The sequence below is a fragment of the Salmo salar genome, chromosome ssa14, assembly GCF_905237065.1.
Source record: "Salmo salar chromosome ssa14, Ssal_v3.1, whole genome shotgun sequence".
NCBI lineage: Eukaryota > Metazoa > Chordata > Actinopteri > Salmoniformes > Salmonidae > Salmo > Salmo salar.
Window position 1 is genome coordinate 90,655,011 of NC_059455.1, and position 27,989 is coordinate 90,682,999.

The 27,989-nt window shown below is 44.4% G+C and overlaps 1 protein-coding gene across 1 annotated transcript; it reads right to left on the reverse strand.

Annotated features, from left to right (window-relative positions):
• LOC106570576 (E3 ubiquitin-protein ligase MYLIP-A) lies at positions 1-27,908 on the reverse strand. Its single transcript, XM_014143025.2, has 7 exons — positions 27,614-27,908; positions 25,977-26,167; positions 13,014-13,199; positions 5,624-5,821; positions 4,937-5,101; positions 3,224-3,632; positions 1-1,982 (listed from the first exon to the last, which is right to left on the reverse strand). Exons 1-7 carry the CDS (start codon positions 27,698-27,700, stop codon positions 1,761-1,763), a joined length of 1,458 nt encoding a protein of 485 aa, XP_013998500.1. The 5' UTR covers positions 27,701-27,908; the 3' UTR covers positions 1-1,760.
• Positions 27,909-27,989: the final 81 nt, after the last annotated feature.

The following is a 27,989-nucleotide window of genomic DNA, read 5'->3' on the forward strand; positions in this document are numbered from 1 at the left end:
TAATGTTTTAAAAACAAACAAAAAAACTTTATTAACACTTCTCATTCAAAGAAATAACATACAAAAGATCCAAAGTAATTTCTTTCTACATTTACAGAGCATAGGTTTTTGCTTCAAAAAAACAGAAACAAATCCTACTTGTACAAAGTGAACAAAACCATCAATCCCCTGCAGTGACAATGTGCCAAATGGTTCCAGCAATAAAGAAAACATTCTTCATCTTTCAAAACAACGAAAGTCTGTGCAAAGAACGCATACCAAAAACACAATGTGAGTGAGTCTCAAAATGGCATCCCTATTCAGTGCACTACTTTTGACCAGAATCCTATGGGCCATGGCCGAAAGTAGTACACTATGTAAGGAATAGGGTGCCATTTGGGAGACAACCCATGTTGCTACATTAATAAGGCAAAACCCTACAGATAATTCACTTGGGAAGCTTCCTTGGTAAAGTGAGTGTAGATAGAAAGAAATATATATTCCACCCTAAAAATAAATAAAAAGGCTTTTCAAAAAGCAGCTAGTATTGCACTGATAGACTAGTACCCTTTAATAATGAAATCATAAGGAACTCACTAGTGGACTACATAAAAACAGAAATACTGATCACAGAATACACAGTAGTGGCTGATCCCAGATCAGTTTGTGTTGTATAAATAACTCCTACGGTCTGGGTTAGTGATGCAACATAAACACATCTGGGATAAGGCTAGAAAAACAGCCTTAGCAATAAATAAAATCAGATTACTTACTGAGTAAAATAATACTTAGAACATGTTATTTTGGGGACCTGCATTTCTGCGGGTTCCTGTTCATATGGGATAAAATAATGAATGGCTGGAGCTCATGGAGTTCCGTTTGAGTCGGGTCTTTTTCCCTCAGGGAGGGTCATTCAACCATCTCTCTTTCCCTGTCAAAGTTCTGGTTTGGTTCCAGAACCCATCTACACATGAAGAGAATAATACTGGGCTTATCGTCAAGACTTACCCACAACGGCATCCCAAATGACATGCTATTCCCTATATAGTGCACTACTTTTGACCAGAGCCCAAAGTAGCGCACAACTTATAAGGAATAGCATGTCATTTGGGACACATTCCATCTCTAAATCAGAATGCTGTGCTAGGGTCGGGCTGCTTCCTACCCCTCAAATAACTTCCCATTGGCATGGAAACCATAGGAACTACATGGGAAACAAACAACTAAATGAAACGCATATCACTCCATTAGAACCATAACATGAGATTCTCAAAGCTTAAAAGAAACGTTTAGAAATGCAAATGAAATTTTTAAACTGAACGACTATCTACGTTGCCTACTACTCTCCTAGAACACATAATGTCCTCGTATTGTACAAACGCTGCAGGTTATGGGCCCAATAGATAATTCACGTTCTGTAGACCAATATGGAGAAAAAAACAACACAATCAAAAACAGTGAACTAAATCAAAATAGCGCCACTAATTCAGATCAACTGATGAAATTAGATTAAAACTAAATAATACACAATAAACCTAAATCTAAAATGGAGGGGTGGTATTAAAAAAATGCCAAGTCCATCATTGGTTTAAAAATAATCCATATCATTGACAGTGGGGAGTGGAGAAAATACCACCGTCAGGGAGAGTGGCAAGGTGAAAACAACCCAACAGAACCCAATGGTGTTGGAACTGGACTGGGGTGCTTCCCAAATTGCACCCTATTCCCCATGTAGTACCAGGGAGCCATTTGGTACACAGCCTGGGAGTGGTGAAGTGGTTTTATGTCTCTGTGTGGTAGATGTTGTTGGAGTCGTGTTGGGTGTTGGTATTGCAGTAGTCCTTGGTGTGGCAGGTGTGTCCTAGACCACACATAGCTCTGTGGATGGGACCGGGGCTGTCGTCGCCACCGTGAGAGGTGGTGGTGAAGTTCAGAAGACTGGTGCAGGTGGGGAGGTAGACATGCTGCACGTGTTCCACCTCCGACCGACACACCGGACACGACTGGGGAGAGGACAAAGAGAGAATGTCAACATAAAAAACTGTCACTTCATTTGAGGTACAGGACAGGTACAATACATTCTGTAGACAGAAAGCACATTAAGAGGTGGAGTTGTGCATGCAGATCCACAGTGCTACAGAAAGCATGAATCACCATCAGCCATGGGCTGCAGAATGGACCAGGTAGCCAACCAATCATATTTCAGACACCCAGAACACCGACCAACAGTACTAACCAGTCTGTCACAGTGATGGAGCAGGGATAGTGGAAACACACTTCATTTTCATTTAGCCAGTCAATTGTATTGAAGTCACATAAAAGCCTGTTAGTTAACCAACAGGGACCTCCAGATCAAATTACCCACGATACACTCTGTTCAGACATATCAAGAAGATGGTTAATAGTGTTTTATAAGGGGGCGGCCATCTTGGAAAGTCAGTACATTTTTTTGGGGGGGGGAAATCTTCTGTTCTCTCCCTCTCCTCTCAATGTGTTTGGGCCTAGCCATCACATGACACGTTTCCTTGTGGATTTAATGGAATAGAGATTTGTTGGCATGCTGCCGGCAGCTTTAATCCACAGCCACTAATTCACCATCTGAGACGGCAGTTCAAGCAAAGTTGGGCACATTTAGGAGATTAGTGGGAGGGACAATCAGGTTAGCTGAACCCATGCATGAGCAAAACACTGGATCATTTTTTTTAAAGCCTTAAAAGTGATGAGTGACTCAGGAGAAAAGTCAAGTATTCTCCTGGAATCAGAGCGCTCTGCCACTCATGGTATTACACAGCTAGAACCACAGAGCGTGGACAACCACCACTAACACAGACTGTGGCTAGGTTCCAATACTCCCCAACAGCTTCCTTCCCAAGTGTTCTTTCCTACAATGGCACAAAGGACCGGATGGGTTTCTGTCCTACTGCTGTAGTGTATTAAGACCAAGCTGAACTACGGCCTCATGAAAGATGAGAAAGGGAAGACATTTAAACCTAGTGAGACAGCCGAGTATTCTGGGGGTTGACGGCAGTGGTGGCATCCAAATGTCTTGACCAATGGTCGACTTGACCAAAAACCATCAACAACTAAATGAATGTGCAGAGATCAGTGTTTTCTGGAGTCCTTCTCCATCATTGACTGGTAGTAGCTTCTCAATGTAGCCAGGACCACCATGTAGGAATTAACATGTGTGTTGAGATCATTTTCAACCAATCACAAGTAGTCACTTCTATCTGGGTCTCTTTACCTGTAGTTGGTTGGCGCAGGTCTGGCAGCACACCATGTGTCCACAGGGGCAGAAGGCTGCGTCTATCTCCTCCACACAGCACAGCATACACAGCAGAGCTTCTCTGAGTTTCTCTAGTCTCTCCAGCAGCGCCCTGCTCTGCTGGCAGCTCCCACAGTCCTCTCCCAGCCCCTCCTCCTGGCCACGCAGTGGACTGCGCCCCGATGGCGTCCTCTCGCCGCCCGCCACCATGATGCCGGCGTTGTAGAGCGTCCGGCGTGCGTAGTCGTAGACCTCCTTGGAGGTGCGTCGGATGTCGAAGACGTACTTCTTGCCCAGGTTGATGTTCTCGTTGAGAAAGAGAGACGCCAGGTGACCCTTGAAGTCACGGCTGTACTGCATCATCACCGCGCTGGTCACCGTGTCACACCTGGGAGGAGAGAGGGAGACATTACTAACCAGGAAGTCATGAGCATAAAGTCTCTCATTCTGTGATCATCTGTCAACTGAATGTTAGACACTATTTTCAAATCAATTGATTTCTCCATTGTCCACATCTCTTTTGGTTCTGAACCTATACAAGGGTTGTGGCTAAATGGTGTACAGCTAAGGTAAAAATGTTGCATGTTTGAGTCTGGGAGAATTTTAGCATTCTGGCTAACCCAAACCCTTTTCCTAACATGCTATGTCCTGTAAGTTCTCCTAGCCTGTTATGTAAGTTCTCCTAACCTACTAGAAAAAGTCCAATCTGTCCGTAGCTGTATACCATCTAGTCAACACCCTATAAAAGGGGGTTGATCATGTTCAACAGCAGAATAGGACTGTAGAAATCCTCTCCACTGACACACTGTTAATGCTGTTGGTTCTACAGAACAGACACATCAGCACAAGCTGAGGAATAGGTGGTAAAACCCCCCACCCACACAATAGAGAGGTCATCTTTGGACCTTTGTGACTATTGTAAGACAATCTTTGCTATTGCACAATTGAAAACAGCTGACATCCATTTTTTCAGGAATAAACACTTTTAGTTTCATTAATATCAACACTAAGACTGTCTCCATGTCCTGTACTGCCTATGGCTTCATCAAGATCAGGACATGTCAAAGCACACTATGAATCTGTAGATGGGATGACACTAAGGACCAAAGCACAGTCTCAGTTAATGTGTACAACTACAGATCAGGATGCATATTCAGGGAGCAGAACCGTGGTAAACAGAGCAGAACGTTGAGTCTTCAGAAACACCAACGTTTAAGAGATGAGAGAGAGAACGATACCTAACTGGACTAAAATGGGGAAGTGTAACGGTTGGCTGGTTGACCAGCCCTTAGGCAGTATAAAGTCACGCCAGACTGGTTCACGAACTCTTCGTGGATTCAGAGGGATGTAGTCAGGTGAGTAAGTGACCACAGGCCATGTAGAGGATGGTAGTGTAAACAAACATGTGGTCAACACATTAACATAACAGTGAAGCCCATGGGGGGGGGGTCAATGTGTCTATATACTATACTCAGAGGCTCTCATTTTAACTCTACCAAATAGTTTGCGGAGAAGTCAGTCCCTTATGATGAAAACCTGGAACATTTGATCAACAACGCCTTCGATCAGTTGGTGATCCAATCCAACTCCACACATCCAGTATGATGACTATATGCAGAGTGTAGAATTGGACTCCATGTATTTGTGTTCTGGCTTCCCACAAGGTAACCCTCTCCACTCCTGTCCACTCGCCTGTAGAAGGCGTGTGTCTCAGTGATGGCCCGGTACAGTCCGCTTGCTGCCCGGTTGCTGATCAGCTTGAATATCAGAACCATACTGTCGCTGGTATCCTTGGTCACCGTCAGGTAAACACTCTTCCCTGACTGAGTGGCTGTTTGGATTATAGGATAGCTGATCCTAAAATGGATAAAGAAAAGCTGAATTTAGAAATGGTATTCTTTCAACTGAAATTCTGTAATATTACACCCTATCGCACAACAATAAAACAAATATATAATTAAAGTTTCATGATGACAATCTCAGACTTCCTGGAAGGTAAAGTTAGCGGGTGAGATGGACTTTACGCTTCAGAGATTTGGACGGTACAGTATTTACAGAGAGTAAAGGTACAGTATTTACAGAGAGTAAAGGTACAGTATTTACAGAGAGTAAAGGTACAGTATTTACAGAGAGTAAAGGTACAGTATTTACAGAGAGTAAAGGTACAGTATTTACGGAGAGTAAAGGTACAGTATTTACAGAGAGTAAAGGTACAGTATTTCTAGGAGGCAATCAACTATGTACAGTAGATTGTGTATTGTGCACTATGCAACCCACATGCCAAGCTCTCTGGTGACATTGTTTTGGAAGATATGTAAGTGTTCTGACTGCACAAGAGATGGAGCAGTTGGTTAAGTATGGTGAAGACCCTTCATTTACCTGTTGACCAGGCTGAAGTCCTCTTTACAGACAGCGATACCTTCAGCGCCTACCCCTATGGCCAGCCTCTGTCCCTCTGCGTCCCTGGCCCAGTGCCACTCCACCCCATAGTGCTCCAGGCTGGACACCAGCTGCAGGGCCTGGTATTCCACTGACCCCGGGCTCTGACCCTCCAACGCCTTGTGCTTAGAGATGATACTGTGGCGAGAGAGAGAGAGAGGAGGGGGAGATGGCAGCGTTACTAATGGTTCAGATGCAGAGCCTCATTGCTTCAAAGGGCTCACACAAAAGAGCCACTGTGCTTCAAATAGTTAATGTTCTGCATTCATTTCCTGGGAGGGCTGTGAGAAAACAGTAGAAAAACATCTTCACACAACTGAGAAACGTGACAGACTGCTGGTAATGAAGTCATGAACATCACTACCCATGGCCATCTAGAAGACATGAAGGGTCCTAACACCAGCCATACAGTCAGTCCAGCAGCCAGGATGAGGTTTAACCTGTTGGGGCTAGGGGGCAGTATTTGCACGGCCGGACAAAAAACGTACCCGATTTAAAATGGTTACTACTCCTGCCCAGAAACGAGAATATGCATATAATTAGTAGATTTGGACAGAAAACACTCTAAAGTTCCTAAAACTGTTTGAATGGTGTCTGAGTATAACAGAACTCATATGGCAGGCCAAAACCTGAGAAGATTCCATACAGGAAGTGCCCTGTCTGACAATTTGTTGTCCTTCTGTTGCATCTCTATTGAAAATACAGCCTCTGTGCTGTAACGTGACACTTTCTAAGGCTTCCATTGGCTCTCTAAAGCCGCCAGAAAGTGGAATGGGGTGTCTGCTGTCTCTGGGCAAAGAACAGCAGCACAGTTTGTAAGTGGTCATCCTGGGGACAGTGAGACTGAGATGCGCATTCACAAGACTACTCCATTTTTTTTCTTTCAGCCTTTGAATGAATACAACGTTGCCCGGTTGGAATATTATCGCTATTTTACGAGAAAAATTGCATAAAAATTGATTTTAAACAGCGTTTGACATGCTTCTAAGTACGGTAATGGAATATTTGGAATTTTTTTGTCACGAAATGCACTCGCGCGTTACCCTTCGGATAGTGACCTGAACGCACGAACAAAACGGAGGTATTTGGATATAACTACGGATTATTTGGAACCAAAACAACATGTTGTTGAAGTAGAAGTCCTGGGAGTGCATTCTGATGAAAAACAGCAAAGTAATCAAATTTTTCTAATAGTAATTCTGAGTTTAGTGAGCCCCAAACTTGGTGGGTGTCAAAATAGCTAGCCGTGATGGCCGAGCTATGTACTCAGAATATTGCAAAATGTGCTTTTGCCGAAAAGCTATTTTAAAATCTGACATAGCGTTTGCATAAAGGAGTTCTGTATCTATAATTCTTAAAATAATTGTTATGTATTTTGTGAACGTTTATCATGAGTAATTTAGTAAATTCACCGGAAGTTTTCGGTGGGTATGCTAGTTCTGAACATCACATGCTAATGTAAAAAGCTGTTTTTTGATATAAATATGAACTTGATTGAACAAAACATGCATGTATTGTATAACATAATGTCCTAGGAGTGTCATCTGATGAAGATCATCAAAGGTTAGTGCTGCATTTAGCTGTGGTTTTGGTTTTTGTGACATATATGCTTGCTTTGAAAATGGCTGTGTGATTATTTTTGGCAGGGTACTCTCCTGACATAATCTAATGTTTTACTTTCGCTGTAAAGCCTTTTTGAAATCGGACAATGTGGTTAGATTAACGAGAGTCTTGTCTTTAAAATGGTGTAAAATAGTCATATGTTTGAGAAATTGAAGTTATAGCATTTTTGAGGTATTTGTATTTCGCGCCACGCGATTCCACTGGCTGTTGACTAGGGTGGGACGCAAACGCCCCACCTAGCCCATAGAAGTTCTACATGAATCACTCAGTGGCCACAGTCAGTATGTCAGCTGCACCACAAGGCAAGCACCAAGGTCCCAGATCCTACAGACGGCAGACTGAAGTACCAAGGTCCCAGATCCTACAGACGGCAGACTGAAGCACCAAGGTCCCAGATCCTACAGACGGCAGACTGAAGCACCAAGGTCCCAGATCCTACAGACGGCAGACTGAAGCACCAAGGTCCCAGATCCTACAGACGGCAGACTGAAGCACCAAGGTCCCAGATCCTACAGACGGCAGACTGAAGCACCAAGGTCCCAGATCCTACAGACAGCAGACTGAAGCACCAAGGTCCCAGATCCTACAGACGGCAGACTGAAGCACCAAGGTCCCAGATCCTACAGACGGCAGACTGAAGCACCAAGGTCCCAGATCCTACAGACGGCAGACTGAAGCACCAAGGTCCCAGATCCTACAGACGGCAGACTGAAGCACCAAGGTCCCAGATCCTACAGACGGCAGACTGAAGCACCAAGGTCCCAGATCCTACAGACGGCAGACTGAAGCACCAAGGTCCCAGATCCTACAGACGGCAGACTGAAGCACCAAGGTCCCAGATCCTACAGACGGCAGACTGAAGCACCAAGGTCCCAGATCCTACAGACGGCAGACTGAAGCACCAAGGTCCCAGATCCTACAGACGGCAGACTGAAGCACCAAGGTCCCAGATCCTACAGACGGCAGACTGAAGCACCAAGGTCCCAGATCCTACAGACGGCAGACTGAAGCACCAAGGTCCCAGATCCTACAGACGGCAGACTGAAGCACCAAGGTCCCAGATCCTACAGACGGCAGACTGAAGGGAAAATATCTTCATAAGAATTCCATCATATCTTTATGAATCCTATTACCCCGGGAGGGAGGGAACTCATATTTACATAGTTCTACAGAGACCTCATGTGATGGTGATTGAGATTATAGAGGGAGGGAGGGAGGAAGGGTCCTTCCTGAGCTGTCAGTCTGTCACCCAGAGAGCAGATTTTATAATATAATCCCATCATCCCCTTATCTGAGCAAAAATAAGGGAATCAATTACTATAATGTAATGTGAGCCTCTGTCCTGTCCTGCTAGCAATTCTCTCATCACTATGTGTGCAGTGTTAATTGAAGTGTATGAACTGAGCTATTATTGCCCTAGCATTACTCATGGACCGAACCTCGACCCCCGCTCAGTTCCATACGAACCTCGACCCCCGCTCAGTTCCATACGAACCTCGACCCCCGCTCAGTTCCATACGAACCTCGACCCCCGCTCAGTTCCATACGAACATTACTCATACAGCTATACGGGGGTACTGATGTCGACTCCCAACAACTGTTTCTGTCTATGGAATGCATCACCAATACATTTCCTCTTAGACAGCTTTGCTGTTCGGAAACTTTCACAACAGTGATAAAATTTCCCTGCTGTAATTTCTTAACTATGGTAAAATGATCTGTATGTATGCATTTTATTATTGTTGTTGGCTCAGCCATTTGAAAGTGGTTTACAAACTTAATTTGAGCGCAACTGTAAATTGTATCACAAAATTAGTTAAACACAGTACAGACATTGGTTAAGTCTTCCTCCAAAGACATACGCTTGATTATGAGGGGCGAGAACATCTAGAACATTACCCATAGTGCAATAGAAGTATGCTATCGGCAATTACGCAAAACAGGGCTGACAGAAATCACCAAATGGGCTACTACAATTGACAATACATTAACAAGACAACTTCATGTCAATATTAGCCTGATTAGAGCCAGTCCATTGGCATTTACATTTTCCCTCCAATTACGATGTCAGGAGGACCCTAGTTTGTGTGTGCTTGTCTTGCATGTGTATCCTAGTGTGTGTCCAAGAGTGTGTGTAAACACAGCGATAGATCGGTCCTCTGACCTAGTATGAACAGTCCCTAGTTTAGCTTGGCCTCCACCCAAACTGTCGGTCTTCTCAAACTGTTGACTTAACCAGTCAACGAGCTGCTGGGCTACGCTCTAATCGCTGGCTTGGTTCTCCCAACCATGTTATTGTTATTGTAGAGACAGAGAGAGAGAGACAGACAGAGACAGTTGTGGGCTTTGTGTGTTGGAGGTGGAAAATAATTTCCAGGTTGGATTTCACAGAAAATATTAATAAGTCAATGTTTAACACCTAGTTATAATCCTTGTTTTTCTGGCTGTATAAAAGAAAATGGGTCAAGTTATATCAAATACAGTTGAAGCCGGAAGTTTACATATGCCTTAGCCAAATACATTTCAACTCAGTTTTTCACATTCCTGACATTTAATCCTAGTAAAAAAATTCCCTGTCTTAGGTCAGTTAGGATCATCACTTTTAAGAATGTGAAATGTCAGAATAATAGTAGAGAGAATGATTTATTTCAGCTTTTATTTCTTTCATCACATTCCCAGTGGGTCAGAAGTTTACATACACTCAATTAGTATTTGGTAGTATTGCCTTTAAATTGTTTAACTTGGGTCAAACACTTCAGGTAGCCTTCCACAAGCTTCCCACAATAAGTTGGGTGAATTGTGGCCCATTCCTCCTGACAGAGCTGGTGTAACTGAGTCAGGTTTGTTGGCCTCCTTGGTCGCACAAGCTTTTTCAGTTCTGCCCACAAATTTTCTATAGGATTGAGGACAGGACTTTGTGATGGCCACTCCAATACCATGACTTTGTTGTACTTAAGCCATTTTGCCACAACTTTGGAAGTATGCTTGGGGTCATTGTCCATTTGGAAGACTCATTTGTGACCAGGGTTTAACTTCCTGACTGATGTCTTGAGATGTTGCTTCAATATATCCACATAATTTGAATTCCTCATGAAGCCATCTATTTTGTGAAGTGCACCAGTCCCTCCTGCAGCAAAGCTCCCCACAACATGATGCTGCCCCGTGCTTCATGGTTGGGATGGTGTTCTTCGGCTTGCAAGCCTCCCCCTTTTTCCTCCAAACATAGCGATGGTCATTATGGCCAAACCGTTCTATTTTTGTTTCATCAGACCAGAGGACATTTCTCCAAAAAGTACGATCTTTGTCCCCGTGTGCAATTGCAAACCGTAGTCTGGCTTTTTTATGGTGGTTTTGGAGCAGTGGCTTCTTCTTTGCTGAGCTGCCTTTCAGGTTATGTTGATATAGGACTCGTTTCACTGTGGATATAGATACTTTTGTACCCGTTTCCTCCAGCATCTTCACAAGGTCCTTCGCTGTTGTTCTGGGATTGATTTCCACATTTGGCACCAAAGTATGTTCATCTCTAGGAGACAGAATACGTCTCCTTCCTGAGAGGTATGGCGGCTGTGTGGTCCCATGGTGTTTATACTTGCGTACTATTGTTTGTACAGACGAATGTGGTTCCTTCAGGTGTTTGGAAATTGCTCCCAAGGATAAACCAGACTTGTAGAGGTCTACATTTTTTTTTCTGAGGTCTTGGCTGATTTCTTTTGATTTTCCCATGATGTCAAGCAAAGAGGCACTGAGTTTGAAGGTAGGCCTTGAAATACATCCACAGGTACACCTCCAATTGACTCAAATCCTGTCAATTAACCTTTGGGAAAGCTTCTAAAGCCATGTAATAATTTTCGGGAATTTTCCAAGCTGTTTAAAGGCACAGTAAACTTCGAGTATGTCAATTTATGACCCACTGGAATTGTGATACAGTGAAATAATCTGTCTGTAAACAATTATTGGAAAAATTAATTGTGTCATGCACAAAGTAGATGTCTTAACCGACTTGCCAAAACTATAGTTTGTTAACAAGACATTTGTGGTGTGGTTGAAAACCGAGTTTTAATGACTCCAACCTAAGTGTATGTAAACTTCCGACTTCACCTGTACCATTCCCTTTCAAGTGTTGATTTGTATGATTTACAGTCTTTTCACAATGCGAGAACTCAATAACCCTGCTTGCTTTGGTGAAATTCCCTGTCAGGTGTTCAGTTCCATGCCTGAACAGGTTTGGTCCTTGAGAGAGAAAAATAAGTGGCTACATGGTAGAAACATGGGGAAGAGAGGGGTGTGTCTCTCTAGAGGGGACCTTGTGAGCATGTGTAGTATGCTCCAAAATGGCACCTTATTACCCATCTAGTGCACTACTTTTGACCAGAGCCTATGGGGAAATAGGGTGCCATTTCCTTTCCATCTGTTGCTCATCTCATGTTGGGTGACATCACGTGGGACAAACTGTTGTTCGAATTGCAAACCAACCTCGTCTCCATGGTAGGAACATGGGAGTGGAACATGTTTTTTTTCTGTACAGCGAACCTCGTGACCATGTCTTTTCTTCTAGGTTCCTCTTAGTCTGTATTTTGCGCATGGCGACTGACACGTGGGCATGAGTTTCGAACTTTGTTCCAATTGCAAAGCAAACCATTTCTGGGGACTTCCAAACTCTGCTGCAGTCTGCAATGTCAGTGTAACTGATATCAGGTTCCCATGTTTCTGTCAGCTACACACGTATTCAAAAAGGTAGGCTAAGTAGAAGGAAATGTTACGGCTTGGAGCAACTCGTGGGTTAGGGTGCAAATTCTAGAACCTATTTTACACCTAATTGTTTATTGGTTTTGAGCAGCTACCATATGTTAATGGGAATAGGAACACAGCTAAGTCTAGGTAATGTTAATGGGAATAGGAACACAGCTAAGTCTAGGTAATGTTAATGGGAATAGGAACACAGCTAAGTCTAGGTAATGTTAATGGGAATAGGAACACAGCTAAGTCTAGGTAATGTTAATGGGAATAGGAACACAGCTAAGTCTAGGTAATGTTAATGGGAATAGGAACACAGCTAAGTCTAGGTAATGTTAATGGGAATAGGAACACAGCTAAGTCTAGGTAACACTGATGGTAATAAATTATGAAAAGGTTTGACCTGTTCTGGGATGAATTTTCAATCATTCTGAATTGGGACAGGAAAGGGAATTTTCCTCTTTGAAGCACCTGATTGTTAGATGTCCAACCGATGTTGGATGAATCATTAACACCACATCTGTCACTTGGTTCAGCTAGATGTTGATACTTTCATATCATAAGCCTCTAATAACATATCTGTTCACTAAGCCTGCCAGCGACCTTGTCAAGGGTAGGTTTGCTTTCAATATTTCAACCGTGTATTCATGTCCTGCAAACTCCATCTAATTAGCACAATGGCTAGAGCTTCAATCCTGTTTTGACACACCACAGGTGTGGGTGTGTGTGTGTGGACACATTTTACTATACTTGTGAGAACCAAAAGTACTCACAAGAATAGTAAACTAACAAATTCAGAAGTGAGGCCATTTTTGCTTAGGGTTATAGGTTAGGTTTAGGGGAAAAGTGAAAATAGGATCTTGAATGGGAATCAACTGTTGGTCCCCAAAAAGTCCTCAAGCATAGTAGGACATAGCTGTGTGTGTGTGTGTGTGCAAGCCTTCATGTCCCCCCAGGTGTCCCCTGGCCTTACCTGTTGACTGTTGCCGGGCAGGGTTCGCTCCCACTCAGCTCAGAGTAGCAGTACTTGGCTGTGTTCTGGTTGTAGTCTCTGAACTCGGCTTGGGCCAGCAGGGCACTCAGCTCCTCAGCCTGCACAGAACACATCCTCAGGTGGCCACTGTGGAGGTTCTCCTTGACCTGCATGAAGAACACATGTCTGGTGGAGGGAAGAGAGAGGGAGGGAATGTTAGACATGAACTGGAACAGGTAATGATTGGAGATGGGTGGTGCACAGGGCCTGGAACCAAACAGGTGATGATTGGAGAGGGGTGGTGCACAGGGCCTGGAACCAAACAGGTAATGATTGGGGGAGCAGGTGGACATAATAGAGGTTGGGTTACACACAGAGCAGGTGTGTGTGTGTGGTGGGGGGGGGGGCAACAGGCCTAGAGCACCTGAAAATGGATGGTTGTTCACTCATTGACACTGTACAGCTCACTTTCTCTCTCACACCAACACACTTTATGACTGACAGCGGACCTCCAGCTTACCAAAGCCATACACCTCAAAGTAGTACTCTGTTCTGCTTTCTAGTTCACTACGGTCATTGATGCCAGGAATAGAATGAGGAACACGAGTTAAAAAGTAAAAGCTGTTCCCAGTCAGACAGTGCGTGACGTGGTCTGACTTTTAACCCAGTGACTCAGTCAGCGACTTTAATTATATATATATTTTTTTAACAAGGCAAGTCAGTTAAGAACAAATTCTTATTTACAATGACAGCCTAAGAACAGAGGGTTAACTGCCTTGTTCAGGGTCAGAACGACAGATCTTTACCTTGTCAGCTCAGGGATTCGATCTTGCAACCTTTCGGTTACTAGTCCAACACTCTAACCACAAGGCTACCTGCCGCCCCGAAATGGGGCTTCATAACTCTAATCAGGGTACACTGTACACACACACACACACACACACACACAGCTCTAGCTCTTATCACAGTGTAAGAGGAGTCAGCAGCCAGCCCTTTAAAGCTTCTGTATGGCTGCCTATTCACAGTAGTGTGCTGCGGAGCGATAAACAGACTGGGTTATACTGCTGTTGTGTTGTAACAGTGGGGTCTGGGTACGATAGCACCATTCAGCCTTGGCCTCTCGTTCTCCTTCTCTCATTCTTAAAAAATAAGTCCGGTTATATACCAAAACAAGCCAACACAAAGACAGGGCTAAATCGCTGTAATGATGACGCAGCGCTGTAAGCTTGTTCTTAGTGAGGTAAGGGCCCTCCCACGTTGTTGCTAAACACTTGTTATTGTGCTGAATTTAACATGAAGGGATAGTAGGCCTCGGGAAAGAAATTGGATTAAAAAAAAAAGAATAATAATAATTAAAATTAAGAAAGAATAACAATAGACATAAACAACAAAGAATACGGTGTCTGCATGCAGAACATTGGGCTGGTTCAATCACAGGCATGGAAGCTTTTACTTTGTTTTCCCCCGAAAGCTCAGAACAACATTTATTAGTTCCTGAGATGTGGTGAATGATTGAGTTAAGTTCTTGCCTACTTTAACTCAGTTATGATGTGATGACACTTCTTTTTCAAGTCACTGTCCAGTGAGGCTCTTAATACAAAACTGAGATACCAATAATATTATTCTGGACTGGGAAAGTGTATGGTCAGTTAAACATGAACTAGTAATATATATATGACACTGAGGCAGCGAAATAGACAAATTCTCTCCCATTAAAAAGGAGGGTGAACATGAGAACTGTGGCCTCGTCTCAGACCTGCAACTGGAACTGAAAACCAGCACAAACCTGTCAGGCAACTCAGCTGCCTCCTTCCTCCCCAAACAGGATCCAGTCAACTGGATCCAACGAGACCAGACTCCCTTGTTTTCCTCACACATAATGTAACCTCATAACATAACGTAACTTGGCATACAACTACCGAGCCCATCTGTACAAATGAATAACACAACTATGCAACATCCCTAACACATAGCTATGTAACATAGAACTCCAACTGTGTAGGAATGTGTTACAGTGAGATTTACTGTCAACTCTGCTTGGTCTCTTCCTGACACCCCTGTGCTGATGGCTGAAAGCATCCATGCAGGAAAATGCTTGCCACACTGGTTTTAGTCACACAAACATTCTAATTTAGCTAGCAAACAAACAATCCCATCTCATCTTGAATGCGCCAACTGTCTTGTTTTTTGCAGATTGCATATTTCAGGTAGAAAACCTAACAGATCCAGAGTGTGGACTCCAGACAGTAACTGTGCTATTTTTTGTATCAAGGATGAGTTCACTATGGAGCCAGTCCAGCGTTCGCACATAAGTAGCACAGATTGCTAGCTAGGCTAACTACCTTGCTGGCTAGATAGAGGCTAACTACACTGCTGCCTAACTAGCCAGCTAACATTAACTAAGTGATAATGTCATGAGGGCTGCTTGCTTGGTGAAGTGTACTTTGGATTACTTCTGTTTTAAAATATGCCGTCGCTGGCACGCTAATCACCGTCAAACCACCATGCCTACTCTCACGTTTTGACTTACGGGCTGAATGATGTTCAATCAGCAGCTCGTAGAGCGCCCTCTTCAGGCTACCATTAAAATATATACAAATTACCAGAATTATTCTCGTTCATTCTATGTACAGTATATAATCTTGGTGCTTTATGTACGGAATAAAGACCGATTTAGCGGTCGGGCTCTAAACCGCACACAGCCGTCTGTTTCCCTATTGTGCTAGGCCCAGCAGCAGGACTCATGTGAACAGCAGGCTGCTAACCTGTCTGGTTGGAAACAAAGGACTACCTGGGGTTTACTATCAGTCACGGCCCTGCCTGGCCTGACTGCTCTCCTTCCCTCTCCCTCGTCACCCTGGGGTCGCCAGCTCAGCGCTCCGCCTTACGTGACTCATTTTGGAAACACATAGCCGCTCAAATTGAAAAGGAAAACTTCTCCTGTAGCTCTGCCCCGTGCAGTCCAACTCTTTTATACCCCACCCAATACTGGGTTTAATCTGGGCTCAGAACATGGGCTAAATGACCATGTCTGGGTGTATACAGTATCTGGAACATCCACATAATAAGAAGTTAAATACTAGGTAGGTATTGTTGTTAAGGACAATGTATAGGAAACAGTCACAAGTCTAGTCTAACTTGTACAGCAAGTCGACACAAATCAACTTCCAGGGCAGCATGGCAGGAGTAAGGCAGGTTTTAAAAAAGTTTGGGGAAAAGGACAGGGGCTGACTGTAGAAACCATCTTGTCTCCTAAACTAAGGCAAATGGATGTAATGCTAACACCCAATGGTCTTCAATTCCGTGAAAAACATCCATCAGCCTTGTTGTTGTGACAATATCTCGGTTCTGCAGACATGTAAAGACACTCTGGAGTTGGCAAGGCTCAAGAATACACAACAGCTCTCCTAGGGGGTTTAGGGGGAGGATATCAAAGCACAAAAACATGTGACTTCTGCATTTGCACCCAAATTAAACTGACAAAACAGTCTCAAACTTTCCTCTCTCACTATGCTAACTGAATTCACAGATATATTGAACCAAAATAAAAGCAACGTGCAACAATGTCAAAGATTCTAGTGAGTTACAGTTCATATAAAAGGAAATGAGTCAACTGAAATAAATGAATTAGTCCCTAATCTATGGATTTCACATGAATGGGAATACAGATATGCATCTGGTCACAGATACCTTAACAAAAAGGTAGGGGTGTTGATCCTAAAACCAGTCAGTATCTGGTGTGACCACCATTTGCCTCATGTAGTGTGACATCTCTTTCACAGAGTTAAATCAGGCTGTTGACTGTGGCCTGTGAAATGTTTTCCCACTTCTCTTCAATGGTTGTGTGAAGTTTCTGGATATTGGTGGGAACTAGAACATGCTGTTGCACATGTCAATCCAGAGCATCCCAAACATGCTCAATGGGTGGCATGTCTGGTGAGTATGCAGGCCATGGAAGAACTGGGATATTTTCAGCTTCCAGGGATTGTGTACAGATCCTTGCAACATGGGGCCGTGCATTATCATGCTGAAACATGAGGTGATGGTGGCGGATGAATGGCACGACAATGGGCTTCAGGATCTCATCACAGTATCTCTGCGCATTCAAATTGCTATCAATAAATTGCAATTGTGTTCATTGTCTGTAGCTTATGCCTGCCCATACCATAACCCCACCATGGGGCACTCTGTTCACAACGTTGGCATCAGCAAACCGCCCCCCCTACGTTCATGCCATACACATGGTCTGCGGTTGTGAGGCAAGTTGGACGTACTGCCAAATTCTCTAAAAGGACATTGGATGAGGCTTATGCATGCCAATTGCACGTTCCTTCAAAACTTGACAGTTGTGGCATTGTTGTTGCATGACCAAACTGCACATTTTAGAGTGATCTTTTGTCCCCAGCACAAGGTGCACCTATATAATGATCATGCTGTTTAATCAGCTTCTTGATATGCCATACCTGTCAAGTGGCTGGATTATCTTGGCAATGGAGAAATGCTCACTAACAGGGATGTAAACACATTTGAGCACAACACTTGAAGGAATAAGCTTCAGCTCATGAAACATGGGACCAACACTTTACATGTTGCTTTATATTTGTGTACTAACAAATCAAATCGACTCTGATTGAAGGACAATTAACTGAGTCCGAGAGGCCATGCAAACCCAAGAATGCATGCATGTTGCTGCCATTCAAAACCCAGCCAGAATGCCCTTTCATTTTGAACCCAGTACTAGAAGAATTTACCATTCAAATTGCTAGGGTTAGAGGCTTTAAGTCCCTTCTAGCAATTCTATTTCTAAGGAAAAGGAACAAAAAATGTCCCTTATCTCATTCATGGCAGTGGTCTATATTAATGGCTGGCAGGCCCTCTGGACTGCTAACCCCCCTGACCAACCGTTGGCCTGATCCGAAAACTAAACAACAAGGAGTGGAAAACATGTTCATTTAGACCAGCACGACGCAGACAGCACTACCCCTGGGCTGAGTGAGGGATAACGACGCAGACAGCACTACCCCTGGGCTGAGTGAGGGATAACGACGCAGACAGCACTACCCCTGGGCTGAGTGAGGGATAACGACGCAGACAGCACTACCCCTGGGCTGAGTGAGGGATAACGACACAGACAGCACTACCCCTGGGCTGAGTGAGGGATAACGACGCAGACAGCACTACCCCTGGGCTGAGTGAGGGATAACGACGCAGACAGCACTACCCTTGGGCTGAGTGAGGGATAACGACGCAGACAGCACTACCCCTGGGCTGAGTGAGGGATAACGACGCAGACAGCACTACCCCTGGGCTGAGTGAGGGATAACGACGCAGACAGCACTACCCCTGGGCTGAGTGAGGGATAACGACGCAGACAGCACTACCCCTGGGCTGAGTGAGGGATAACGACGCAGACAGCACTACCCCTGGGCTGAGTGAGGGATAACGACGCAGACAGCACTACCCCTGGGCTGAGTGAGGGATAACGACGCAGACAGCACTACCCTTGGGCTGAGTGAGGGATAACGACGCAGACAGCACTACCTCTGGGCTAGTGAGGGATAACGACGCAGACAGCACTACCTCTGGGCTAGTGAGGGATAACGACGCAGACAGCACATATTCATTGAGGGGGCCAAGTTCCAACCATAGAATTAAAACAACTAGAACAGTGAAGACATTCTAGTTATTCTATTTCTATGGGGCCCCAACTCAATCCCTGCCTTGCTCTCACCCAATCAGACATGACCACTCCCATCATCTCCTAACCAACGGATGGATTTATGGGGAAGTTTCATAAAGAGGGTTGTTTGTTTGAGCGAACAGCTTTTAAAACCAATATGAAATCTACTACTCCTCTGAGAGTTCAGAAATTACAACCAAATGCAGAAGTAGCTCTATGAAACTGCACAGATCTGATCAGTGAACACAAACATCAAGACTGCCTCAACTCAAACCATGGGCAGAGACAGAGTCAGTCTAGGTGTGAGCAGCAACAAAAATAGATGGTGGGGATGAGAGTAGAGAAAACATCTCTCCCACTAGCAGGCAGGCAGCGGCTGCATTAGGCAGTCAGACAGGGGGTTTCAAAAGCTACCCAGGCAGAGCGGTGTAGAGAGATGCTGTGATCTAAGCTACAGGATTAGGATGGGGGTTTATTTCATGTTCGGAGGACAGAGAAACCACGGAAATCAGACTGAATTGAGCCGGTGCTACAGACCAAAGGCCTGAGTGTGTATTTATAGAAAGCTTTAAAAAAAAATGTGGGAGTGTGTGTGAAATTCATTGGAGATCATTTTAAAAAGACGTCCTCCAGCAATTTTTGAACTTTGACTGTTGAAAATAACCCAAAATAACTACTGTGCAAAATAGGGTTTTTTAGACACCTGCAGACCTCAAGGAGTTGGTCTGATGGGAGTCTGTGATGTCATCCCTAGCTTGAGGAACAATAGAGAACAAAAGAGGAAAGCCCTCCCATGTCATAACATACCTGGACCACCTATTGAGATGTGCCTTTGTTGTCGTCATAAAGTATAAATGCTATGAAACGTTGGGGTTGCATGTACGTATTCAAGTTGGTTTCGTGTTAAATGGTTTAAGAGCTAGAGCGGGCAGAATATAATAATAATAATAATGAGTTTGTAAGAAATCTAGGAGTAGCTTGCCTTCAGCAAGCAAACTAATAAGAAGAGTGTAGAGCGTTAGAGCACTGTGGATCCCGACAGAGCACTGCTGCCGTCGCCATTTTTCATGCTGCGCTTGGGAGCGGGTGGTCAGATCAGACAACTTTGGGATGGAAATATTTCTGTTGTCCCGCAGATTATTTGGAAACGGTCGTTCTTCTGCTTTTTGCGCGTTAGACTACCTATTGAAAAGTCACATCTGTCTTATTATTCACTGCTTCAAGTTAAGTAGCCGACTGTGGTCTCAATGAAATAGAGTAGGCTGCCTATGATGGGGGGGTGAAGCAAGGGGGCAGTCATCTTTCCAAGGAAATGTACTTCCTAAATGTGAGGTTTAGAATATAGTTAACTACATTGCCTAAAAATAAATAATTTGTCTGTCTGAAAATCGTCCCACTCCTAAAAAGGTAAGCTATAAAACGAAGCTCAGGTCAAAGTGCAAGTCTCACCAATTCTGCTCTCTTCAAACTACGTCTAGCCTACTCACTGATATAGCCCAGTAATACCGAAAGCTTAATATAAAATGGCCACGTGAGAATCTCTGTTAATTTAACCTATTTCTTAGGTTATTTTTTGCACATTTCGATATTGCCAATAAGGCGCCAATTGCTGAGTCTTCACATGAGCCTAAAATAACATTGTGGGATCAGTTCTTGTGGTAGCCCGACAGAAAGACAGCTGGTGTGGGCGGGATGAATAAATCAGTCCTGTGCAGACTTCTACCTGAGTGGGCCAAGCACACACAAAAAAAGGCCCAAGCTTACAATAATGGGATAGCAGCGGGATTTGGTGATGATTCTGTAAATTTAAGCGCTTCAGCTTACGTAAGCAGCTTTTTATTTGTATTCTGTGAGTGCAGAGTCCACCATATGCTATGTAACAGGGTGAGAGAGAGGCCTATGTATATGCGTAGCATGTATATGTGGACGTGAGTGTGTGTGTACATACTGGCGTTCTGCGTGCGTCTGTACCCACTAAGGACAATTCACACGCTCTCCAGCATCTGTTGGAGAGCGTGTGAATTCACACGCTCTCCACTACCTGCAGGCTTTCCTGTACCAGGACATGATGTGTGGTGTGTGTGTGTGTGTGTGTGTGTGTGTGTGTGTGTAGCTGTGAGGGTAAGTGTGAGCATGCCTATAATGCTGGAAAATCCCCCTGGGCCAGGTCACCATTCAGCACTGTCACTTGCCAAGAACACTCAGTTCCATTGGTGGATATTAGTTTGTGAGCATGTTCCATTGGTATATAGTTGTTTCTGAGAGGCGTCCTTCACTAGTAAACTATTGTCTGGGGTCTCTCTCTCTCATACACCAACTGGCAGTGCAACACGTGTAGCTGTCAGAACAAGCTGATAGATTAGGAATAGACTAGAGCACATGCAGAGGAGAGATGGAGGAAGAGGAGTTGGACACAGTCACGCATTCTACTGAGATGTTCTGCTCTCACTGTGAGAGTCTACTGGTCGGGTTGGGTGCTATCCAGACGGTCATACTGTCTTACTGTTTCTGTACCATACCAGAGGATGCGGTATTACCTGAAATGCACACAAGGGGCGCTATTTCTTGTGGTCGGAGTGTGAGAGGCAGAGACAGCAGTAGTCTAACAGGGTGACGGGCAGAGGGAGACAGCAGTAGTCTAACAGGGTGACGGGCAGAGGGAGACAGCAGTAGTCTAACAGGGTGACGGGCAGAGGGAGACAGCAGTAGTCTAACAGGGTGACGGGCAGAGGGAGACAGCAGTAGTCTAACAGGGTGACGGGCAGAGGGAGACAGCAGTAGTCTAACAGGGTGACGGGCAGAGGGAGACAGCAGTAGTCTAACAGGGTGACTACCCCTCACCTTTTCCTTACCCTCATCTATCCCTTTCCTCCCCCCAACTCCACAGGCACACTGTCCAGTCTTAAAGACACACACAAAGTCCCTCCTGAAATCCCCCCCTGAAAGGGCACCAGACTGTGTAGTCTGTCAGCCCTCCAAGTCAGGAGTAAGGGGAGAGAGAGCGGTAGTGTGTGCTTGGAGTCCAGACAGAAGAGGGAGGCTGCTGGCCATGAGGGATAGATCTCTGTTTAATGAACAGTTACTGGCCAACCGTGAACACACAGAGACACAGAGAGAGGAGCAGAGCAGCTCAGGGGCTCTGCTCCCCACACACAGAGAGACAGAGAGAGGAGCAGAGCAGCTCAGGGGCTCTGCTCCCCACACACAGAGAGACAGAGAGAGGAGTGGAGCAGCTCAGGGGCTCTGCTCCCCACACACAGAGAGACAGAGAGAGGAGTGGAGCAGCTCAGGGGCTCTGCTCCCCACACACAGAGACACAGAGAGAGGAGTGGAGCAGCTCAGGGGCTCTGCTCCCCACACACAGAGACACAGAGAGAGAGAGAGAGGAGTGGAGCAGCTCAGGGGCTCTGCTCCCCACACACAGACACACAGAGAGAGGAGCAGAGCAGCTCAGGGGCTCTGCTCCCCACACACAGAGACACAGAGAGAGGAGCAGAGCAGCTCAGGGGCTCTGCTCCCCACACACAGAGACACAGAGAGAGGAGCAGAGCAGCTCAGGGGCTCTGCTCCCCACACACTTCTCTACTCTAACATTGAGTTATCTGCCTCTCCTGGCAGACAGACTGACTGGGGTTAGAATCAGCTTTTAATTATACAGGATATCCCACAGCTGTGGAAAGATAGACATGATGATATTAACGTGAACACTGCATGCAAAGCTGTTTTTCTGCGACGGGCAGTCAGAGAGGGAGGGTTAATACTGACATCAGTATTGTGTCCCAAATGGCACCCTATTCCCGTTATAGTGCACTGCCCATAGGTCGCTGGTCTGAAGTGCATTATATAGGGAATAGGGTGCCATGAGGGATGCAGTCAGGATCAAGCTTATCAGGACTTCTCAATAGAGGACCTCTAAAAAGCTGGGGGAGGAGGAGAAGGTGAGAGAAATCAAAACCAGGTTCAAGGTGCTGTTATCTATCAGCCCGATGAAGTCAGCGTCTCAAAGGTTCTGTTATCTATCAGCCTGATGAAGTCAGCGTATCAAAGGTCATGTTATCTATCAGCCTGATGAAGTCAGCGTATCAAAGGTCATGTTATCTATCAGCCTGAAGTCAGCGTGTCAAAGGTTCTGTTATCTATCAGCCTGATGAAGTCAGCGTGTCAAAGGTCCTGTCCTGTTATCTATCAGCCTGATGAAGTCAGCGTGTCAAAGGTCCTGTCCTGTTATCTATCAGCCTGATGAAGTCAGCGTGTCAAAGTTCTGTTATCTATCAGCCTGATGAAGTCAGCGTGTCAAAGGTCCTGTTATCTATCAGCCTGATGAAGTCAGCGTATCAAAGGTCCTGTTATCTATCAGCCTGATGAAGTCAGCGTATCAAAGGTCCTGTTATCCATCAGCCTGATGAAGTCAGCGTGTCAAAGGTCGTTATCCATCAGCCTGATGAAGTCAGCGTGTCAAAGGTCGTTATCCATCAGCCTGATGAAGTCAGCGTGTCAAAGGTCCTGTTATCTATCAGCCTGATGAAGTCAGCGTATCAAAGGTCCTGTTATCTATCAGCCTGATGAAGTCAGCGTGTCAAAGGTCATGTTATCCATCAGCCTGATGAAGTCAGCGTATCAAAGGTTCTGTTATCTATCAGCCTGATGAAGTCAGCGTATCAAAGGTCCTGTTTTCTATCAGCCTGAAGTCAGCGTATCAAAGGTCCTGTTATCTATCAGCCTGAAGTCAGCGTATCAAAGGTCCTGTTATCTATCAGCCTGAAGTCAGCGTATCAAAGGTCCTGTTATCTATCAGCCTGAAGTCAGCGTATCAAAGGTCCTGTTATCTATCAGCCTGAAGTCAGCGTATCAAAGGTCCTGTTATCTATCAGCCTGAAGTCAGCGTATCAAAGGTCCTGTTATCTATCAGCCTGAAGTCAGCGTATCAAAGGTCCTGTTATCTATCAGCCTGAAGTCAGCGTGTCAAAGGTCCTGTCCTGTTATCTATCAGCCTGATGAAGTCAGCGTATCAAAGGTCCTGTTATCCATCAGCCTGATGAAGTCAGCGTGTCAAAGGTCGTTATCCATCAGCCTGATGAAGTCAGCGTGTCAAAGGTCGTTATCCATCAGCCTGATGAAGTCAGCGTGTCAAAGGTCCTGTTATCTATCAGCCTGATGAAGTCAGCGTATCAAAGGTCCTGTTATCTATCAGCCTGAAGTCAGCGTATCAAAGGTCCTGTTATCTATCAGCCTGAAGTCAGCGTATCAAAGGTCCTGTTATCTATCAGCCTGAAGTCAGCGTATCAAAGGTCCTGTTATCTATCAGCCTGAAGTCAGCGTATCAAAGGTCCTGTTATCTATCAGCCTGATGAAGTCAGCGTGTCAAAGGTCATGTTATCCATCAGCCTGATGAAGTCAGCGTATCAAAGGTCCTGTTATCTATCAGCCTGATGAAGTCAGCGTATCAAAGGTCCTGTTATCTATCAGCCTGAAGTCAGCGTATCAAAGGTTCTGTTATCTATCAGCCTGATGAAGTCAGCGTATCAAAGGTCCTGTTTTCTATCAGCCTGAAGTCAGCGTATCAAAGGTCCTGTTATCTATCAGCCTGAAGTCAGCGTATCAAAGGTCCTGTTATCTATCAGCCTGAAGTCAGCGTATCAAAGGTCCTGTTATCTATCAGCCTGAAGTCAGCGTATCAAAGGTCCTGTTATCTATCAGCCTGAAGTCAGCGTATCAAAGGTCCTGTTATCTATCAGCCTGAAGTCAGCGTATCAAAGGTCCTGTTATCTATCAGCCTGAAGTCAGCGTATCAAAGGTCCTGTTATCTATCAGCCTGATGAAGTCAGCGTATCAAAGGTCCTGTTATCTATCAGCCTGATGAAGTCAGCGTATCAAAGGTCCTGTTATCTATCAGCCTGAAGTCAGCGTATCAAAGGTCCTGTTATCTATCAGCCTGATGAAGTCAGCGTATCAAAGGTCCTGTTATCTATCAGCCTGAAGTCAGCGTATCAAAGGTCCTGTTATCTATCAGCCTGAAGTCAGCGTATCAAAGGTCCTGTTATCTATCAGCCTGAAGTCAGCGTATCAAAGGTCCTGTTATCTATCAGCCTGAAGTCAGCGTATCAAAGGTCCTGTTATCTATCAGCCTGAAGTCAGCGTATCAAAGGTCCTGTTATCTATCAGCCTGAAGTCAGCGTATCAAAGGTCCTGTTATCTATCAGCCGTGAAGTCAGCGTATCAAAGGTCCTGTTATCTATCAGCCTGAAGTCAGCGTATCAAAGGTCCTGTTATCTATCAGCCTGAAGTCAGCGTATCAAAGGTCCTGTTATCTATCAGCCATGAAGTGAACTTGTCAGGCCATTCACTAGAGAAGTTTCAACATGCTTTTTTTTGGAAGACAGGATCGTTGCTTCTCTGGTTTGTTTGTGGAAAAGAAGAACGATTTCAAAAATGAGGCTGACAAAATACAGCGCTAAGAGCATATTCAATGAGAAAACAGCCTTTCACACTGGTCTTTTTATAGTTATTTTAACTCGTGCATATTTTCTGAGTATGTAGTAAAAGCATTTCAGCATTTAAACAAATTCACAACGGTGAGACGTGCCTTTGAGACTTTGTCAAAAGCCAAAAGAAACTACAAACAGAGAAATGCATAAGAACAAGGACGCTTCTCCTTGAATGAGAAAGTCAACAAAAGAAAAGAAACCAACAGCAAAATAGCAACAACAAATGATTAAGTGAGTCCACTTCTCCTTCATTCACTTGAATGAGAGCCAGCAGGGAAGGTCTGTGTAGCTCTCAGCAGGCAGGACCAGGCAGGACCAGGCAGGACCAGGCAGGACCAGGCAGGCATAGGGACCCTGTGGCATCAGCAACAGAGACTTTACAGAGTTCACATTTCCTGGCTGCCTCCCGCCCTGCTCCACAATGACCTGTAGTAACCCTGTGTGCTGTGGGGTTACTCTAGTTCGCTCCACTGTAGAGCCTAATCAGGAAGTCACAACTCACTTCACAGTGTACAGTAGCTACAGTACAGTGCTGAATGATCTGGTTGTTTATCTTCCCCCTGCTTCTCCTCCTACAGCACATGACTGGAGTCAGAGGGAATCTGAACAGTTGAGGGTTGAGTTAGAGATTATGTTGTAATATGAATATTTAATGAGTAACATGCCCTAGATTTATTTTGCTTTCTTTTCCCATCATAACAAGACGATGTAAGGACCATAAAGAATGACTAATGTAATAAGATGGTAAGTGTGTGTGTGTGTGTGTGTGTGTGTGTGTGAGATACAGAACATCCATACCTAGTCTGTTCCTGGAGTATGAGATGTGGTTCCACAAAGAACTTGACTCGAAGCCGGAGTCGGCAGGGAGTCAGGTTGTCCATCTGCTGACAGATTCTGTTCCTGAGGTTGAGCCACAGGTTCTCTCCCTTACTGCCTGAGAACTGCAGGCCGAAGTAGTCCACCTCTATGATTCCTAACTTCCTACACACCTTTAGAATAGAGGAATTCAGTGTGTTAGGTTAAACGGAGCATTCAGGGGGAAACCAGTCAAACCCACAGAATAGTCACTCTATCAAAGTAAAACCTAAATTGATTTGTGAAGGCCTAAAAAAAAGTTTAGAGCAGCATCTTCAATAAAACATGAGTGAGTTTACCATGTTTTTTATTTATTTTTATTATTACTATTTGTTGCCTTTGCCATTGACTCTGTGGCTCGTACACATCAATAGCAGGCCGTAAAGCCAGTGGGAGCGTTGATGGAAAACACATTGGGATCTTTTCACCTGGTGATACAACTCACCTGTCAACAGCGACAAGAAAGAAACGAGTTACATAACGTCAAGGACAGCCTACTTCCAGACGGGACGGAGGATGAGGACTAGTATGTCAACGCGCTGTGCGCGTCATATAGAATGGATACAACTCATTAGAAAACAACGCGATTAAAGCCTCCGATAAATTCACATTGGATGCTTTTATTTCCTGGTTTGATGACTAACGTTACATCCTTTCTTCATTTTTTAAATGTAATCTTTATTTAACCAGGTAGGCCAGTTGAGAACAAGTTCTCATTTACTACTGCGACCTGGCCAAGATAAAGCAAAGCAGTGCGACAAAATCAACAGAGTTACACAAACAAAAGTACAGTCTATAACACAATATAAACATGAATCTATGTACAGTCTTTGGCACCAGCAGCTCTGTGCACGCGTGATAGTATTTATTAACTGTTTCAAAACGGATTTCGCAGCCATTTGGAACTATTGTATCTTCAATGTTGATCTAGTCAACAATGGGAACCCCATTCAAGCTTCACAATAACATTGCCAATTTGCCAAGCATGCACCGGGGAACCAAATGAACTGAAGTAACCTTGGCTTGACAAAGCCTTTCCTCGCGAATATACTACCAGGAAACAACTCCCTCAGAAAGAACCTTCATAGTAACTTACCTATTTAGGAAATCACCAAATTAATGAGTTTGATTGTGTCATCAGGAACATTTTGGGGGGGCTATTTCACGGAAAATATAGCCAACTTATTTTCGACCAAAGCAACATTGTTGCACGATAGAGGAAGCGCATTTGTATTGGTGTGTAATTTTATTTTTTAACAATAATAATAATAATATTAATAATTTGTAATGCTGTGTGTGATAATGTTGGGTAGTCTATCCTATGACAGACAATGCCATTTCGAGATAACTGACGTCGGCAGAAAATCTAGCAAAAAACATTGAACTTCTGTACATCAACATTTGGATTTATCATCTCTGCAAACCAACACACAACACACAGTGTTGCGTTTCAATCCGAACATTTCACTGAAAATTACACTTGCAGGACAATATTCACTGGAATTTCACACAAATGTGTGAATAAATAACGTATTAACAACCTGAAAATGGGGAATTAAATTAGTATCCACTATCCATACCTTATTCAGACAGTCTTCACCATTCGCCTTCGTATCAACTTCCACTTCCATTACCACCGAATCCGGACGGGTAACTTGGCAAAGCATTTTGGCAATCTAATAGTTTAGCTTTGGTCTATACCTCTCTTTTTAAAAATAAACAACCTCGGTATCCCTCCTTTTGAGACCCTACATTAAAGCTTTCGTTCACTTTCGAAGCCCTCTCACTTTGTGTGATAAACACTACCTTCCAGCTGTAGGATATCAACTGCTATGCCAAAGCACTTCTTACTCGGAAGCAGCCAATGACAGAGCGTTTAGCATATTGTCAGCCACAAACCTGCCAATCCCCGTCGTGTCCGAACGAAACGGCTTTACAACGCATGACGAGGACAGC

Bases quoted from the DNA above. Each gene is read 5' to 3' on its own strand.
- LOC106570576 (XM_014143025.2), bottom strand. From the start codon at position 27,700: ATGCTTTGCCAAGTTACCCGTCCGGATTCGGTGGTAATGGAAGTGGAA. The intron at 26,168-27,613 runs GTATGGATAGTG...TCTATTCTAAAG, and splicing joins GTGAAGACTGTCTGAATAAG to GTGTGTAGGAAGTTAGGAAT. The intron at 5,102-5,623 runs GTAAATGAAGGG...TATCCATTTTAG, and splicing joins GACTTCAGCCTGGTCAACAG to GATCAGCTATCCTATAATCC.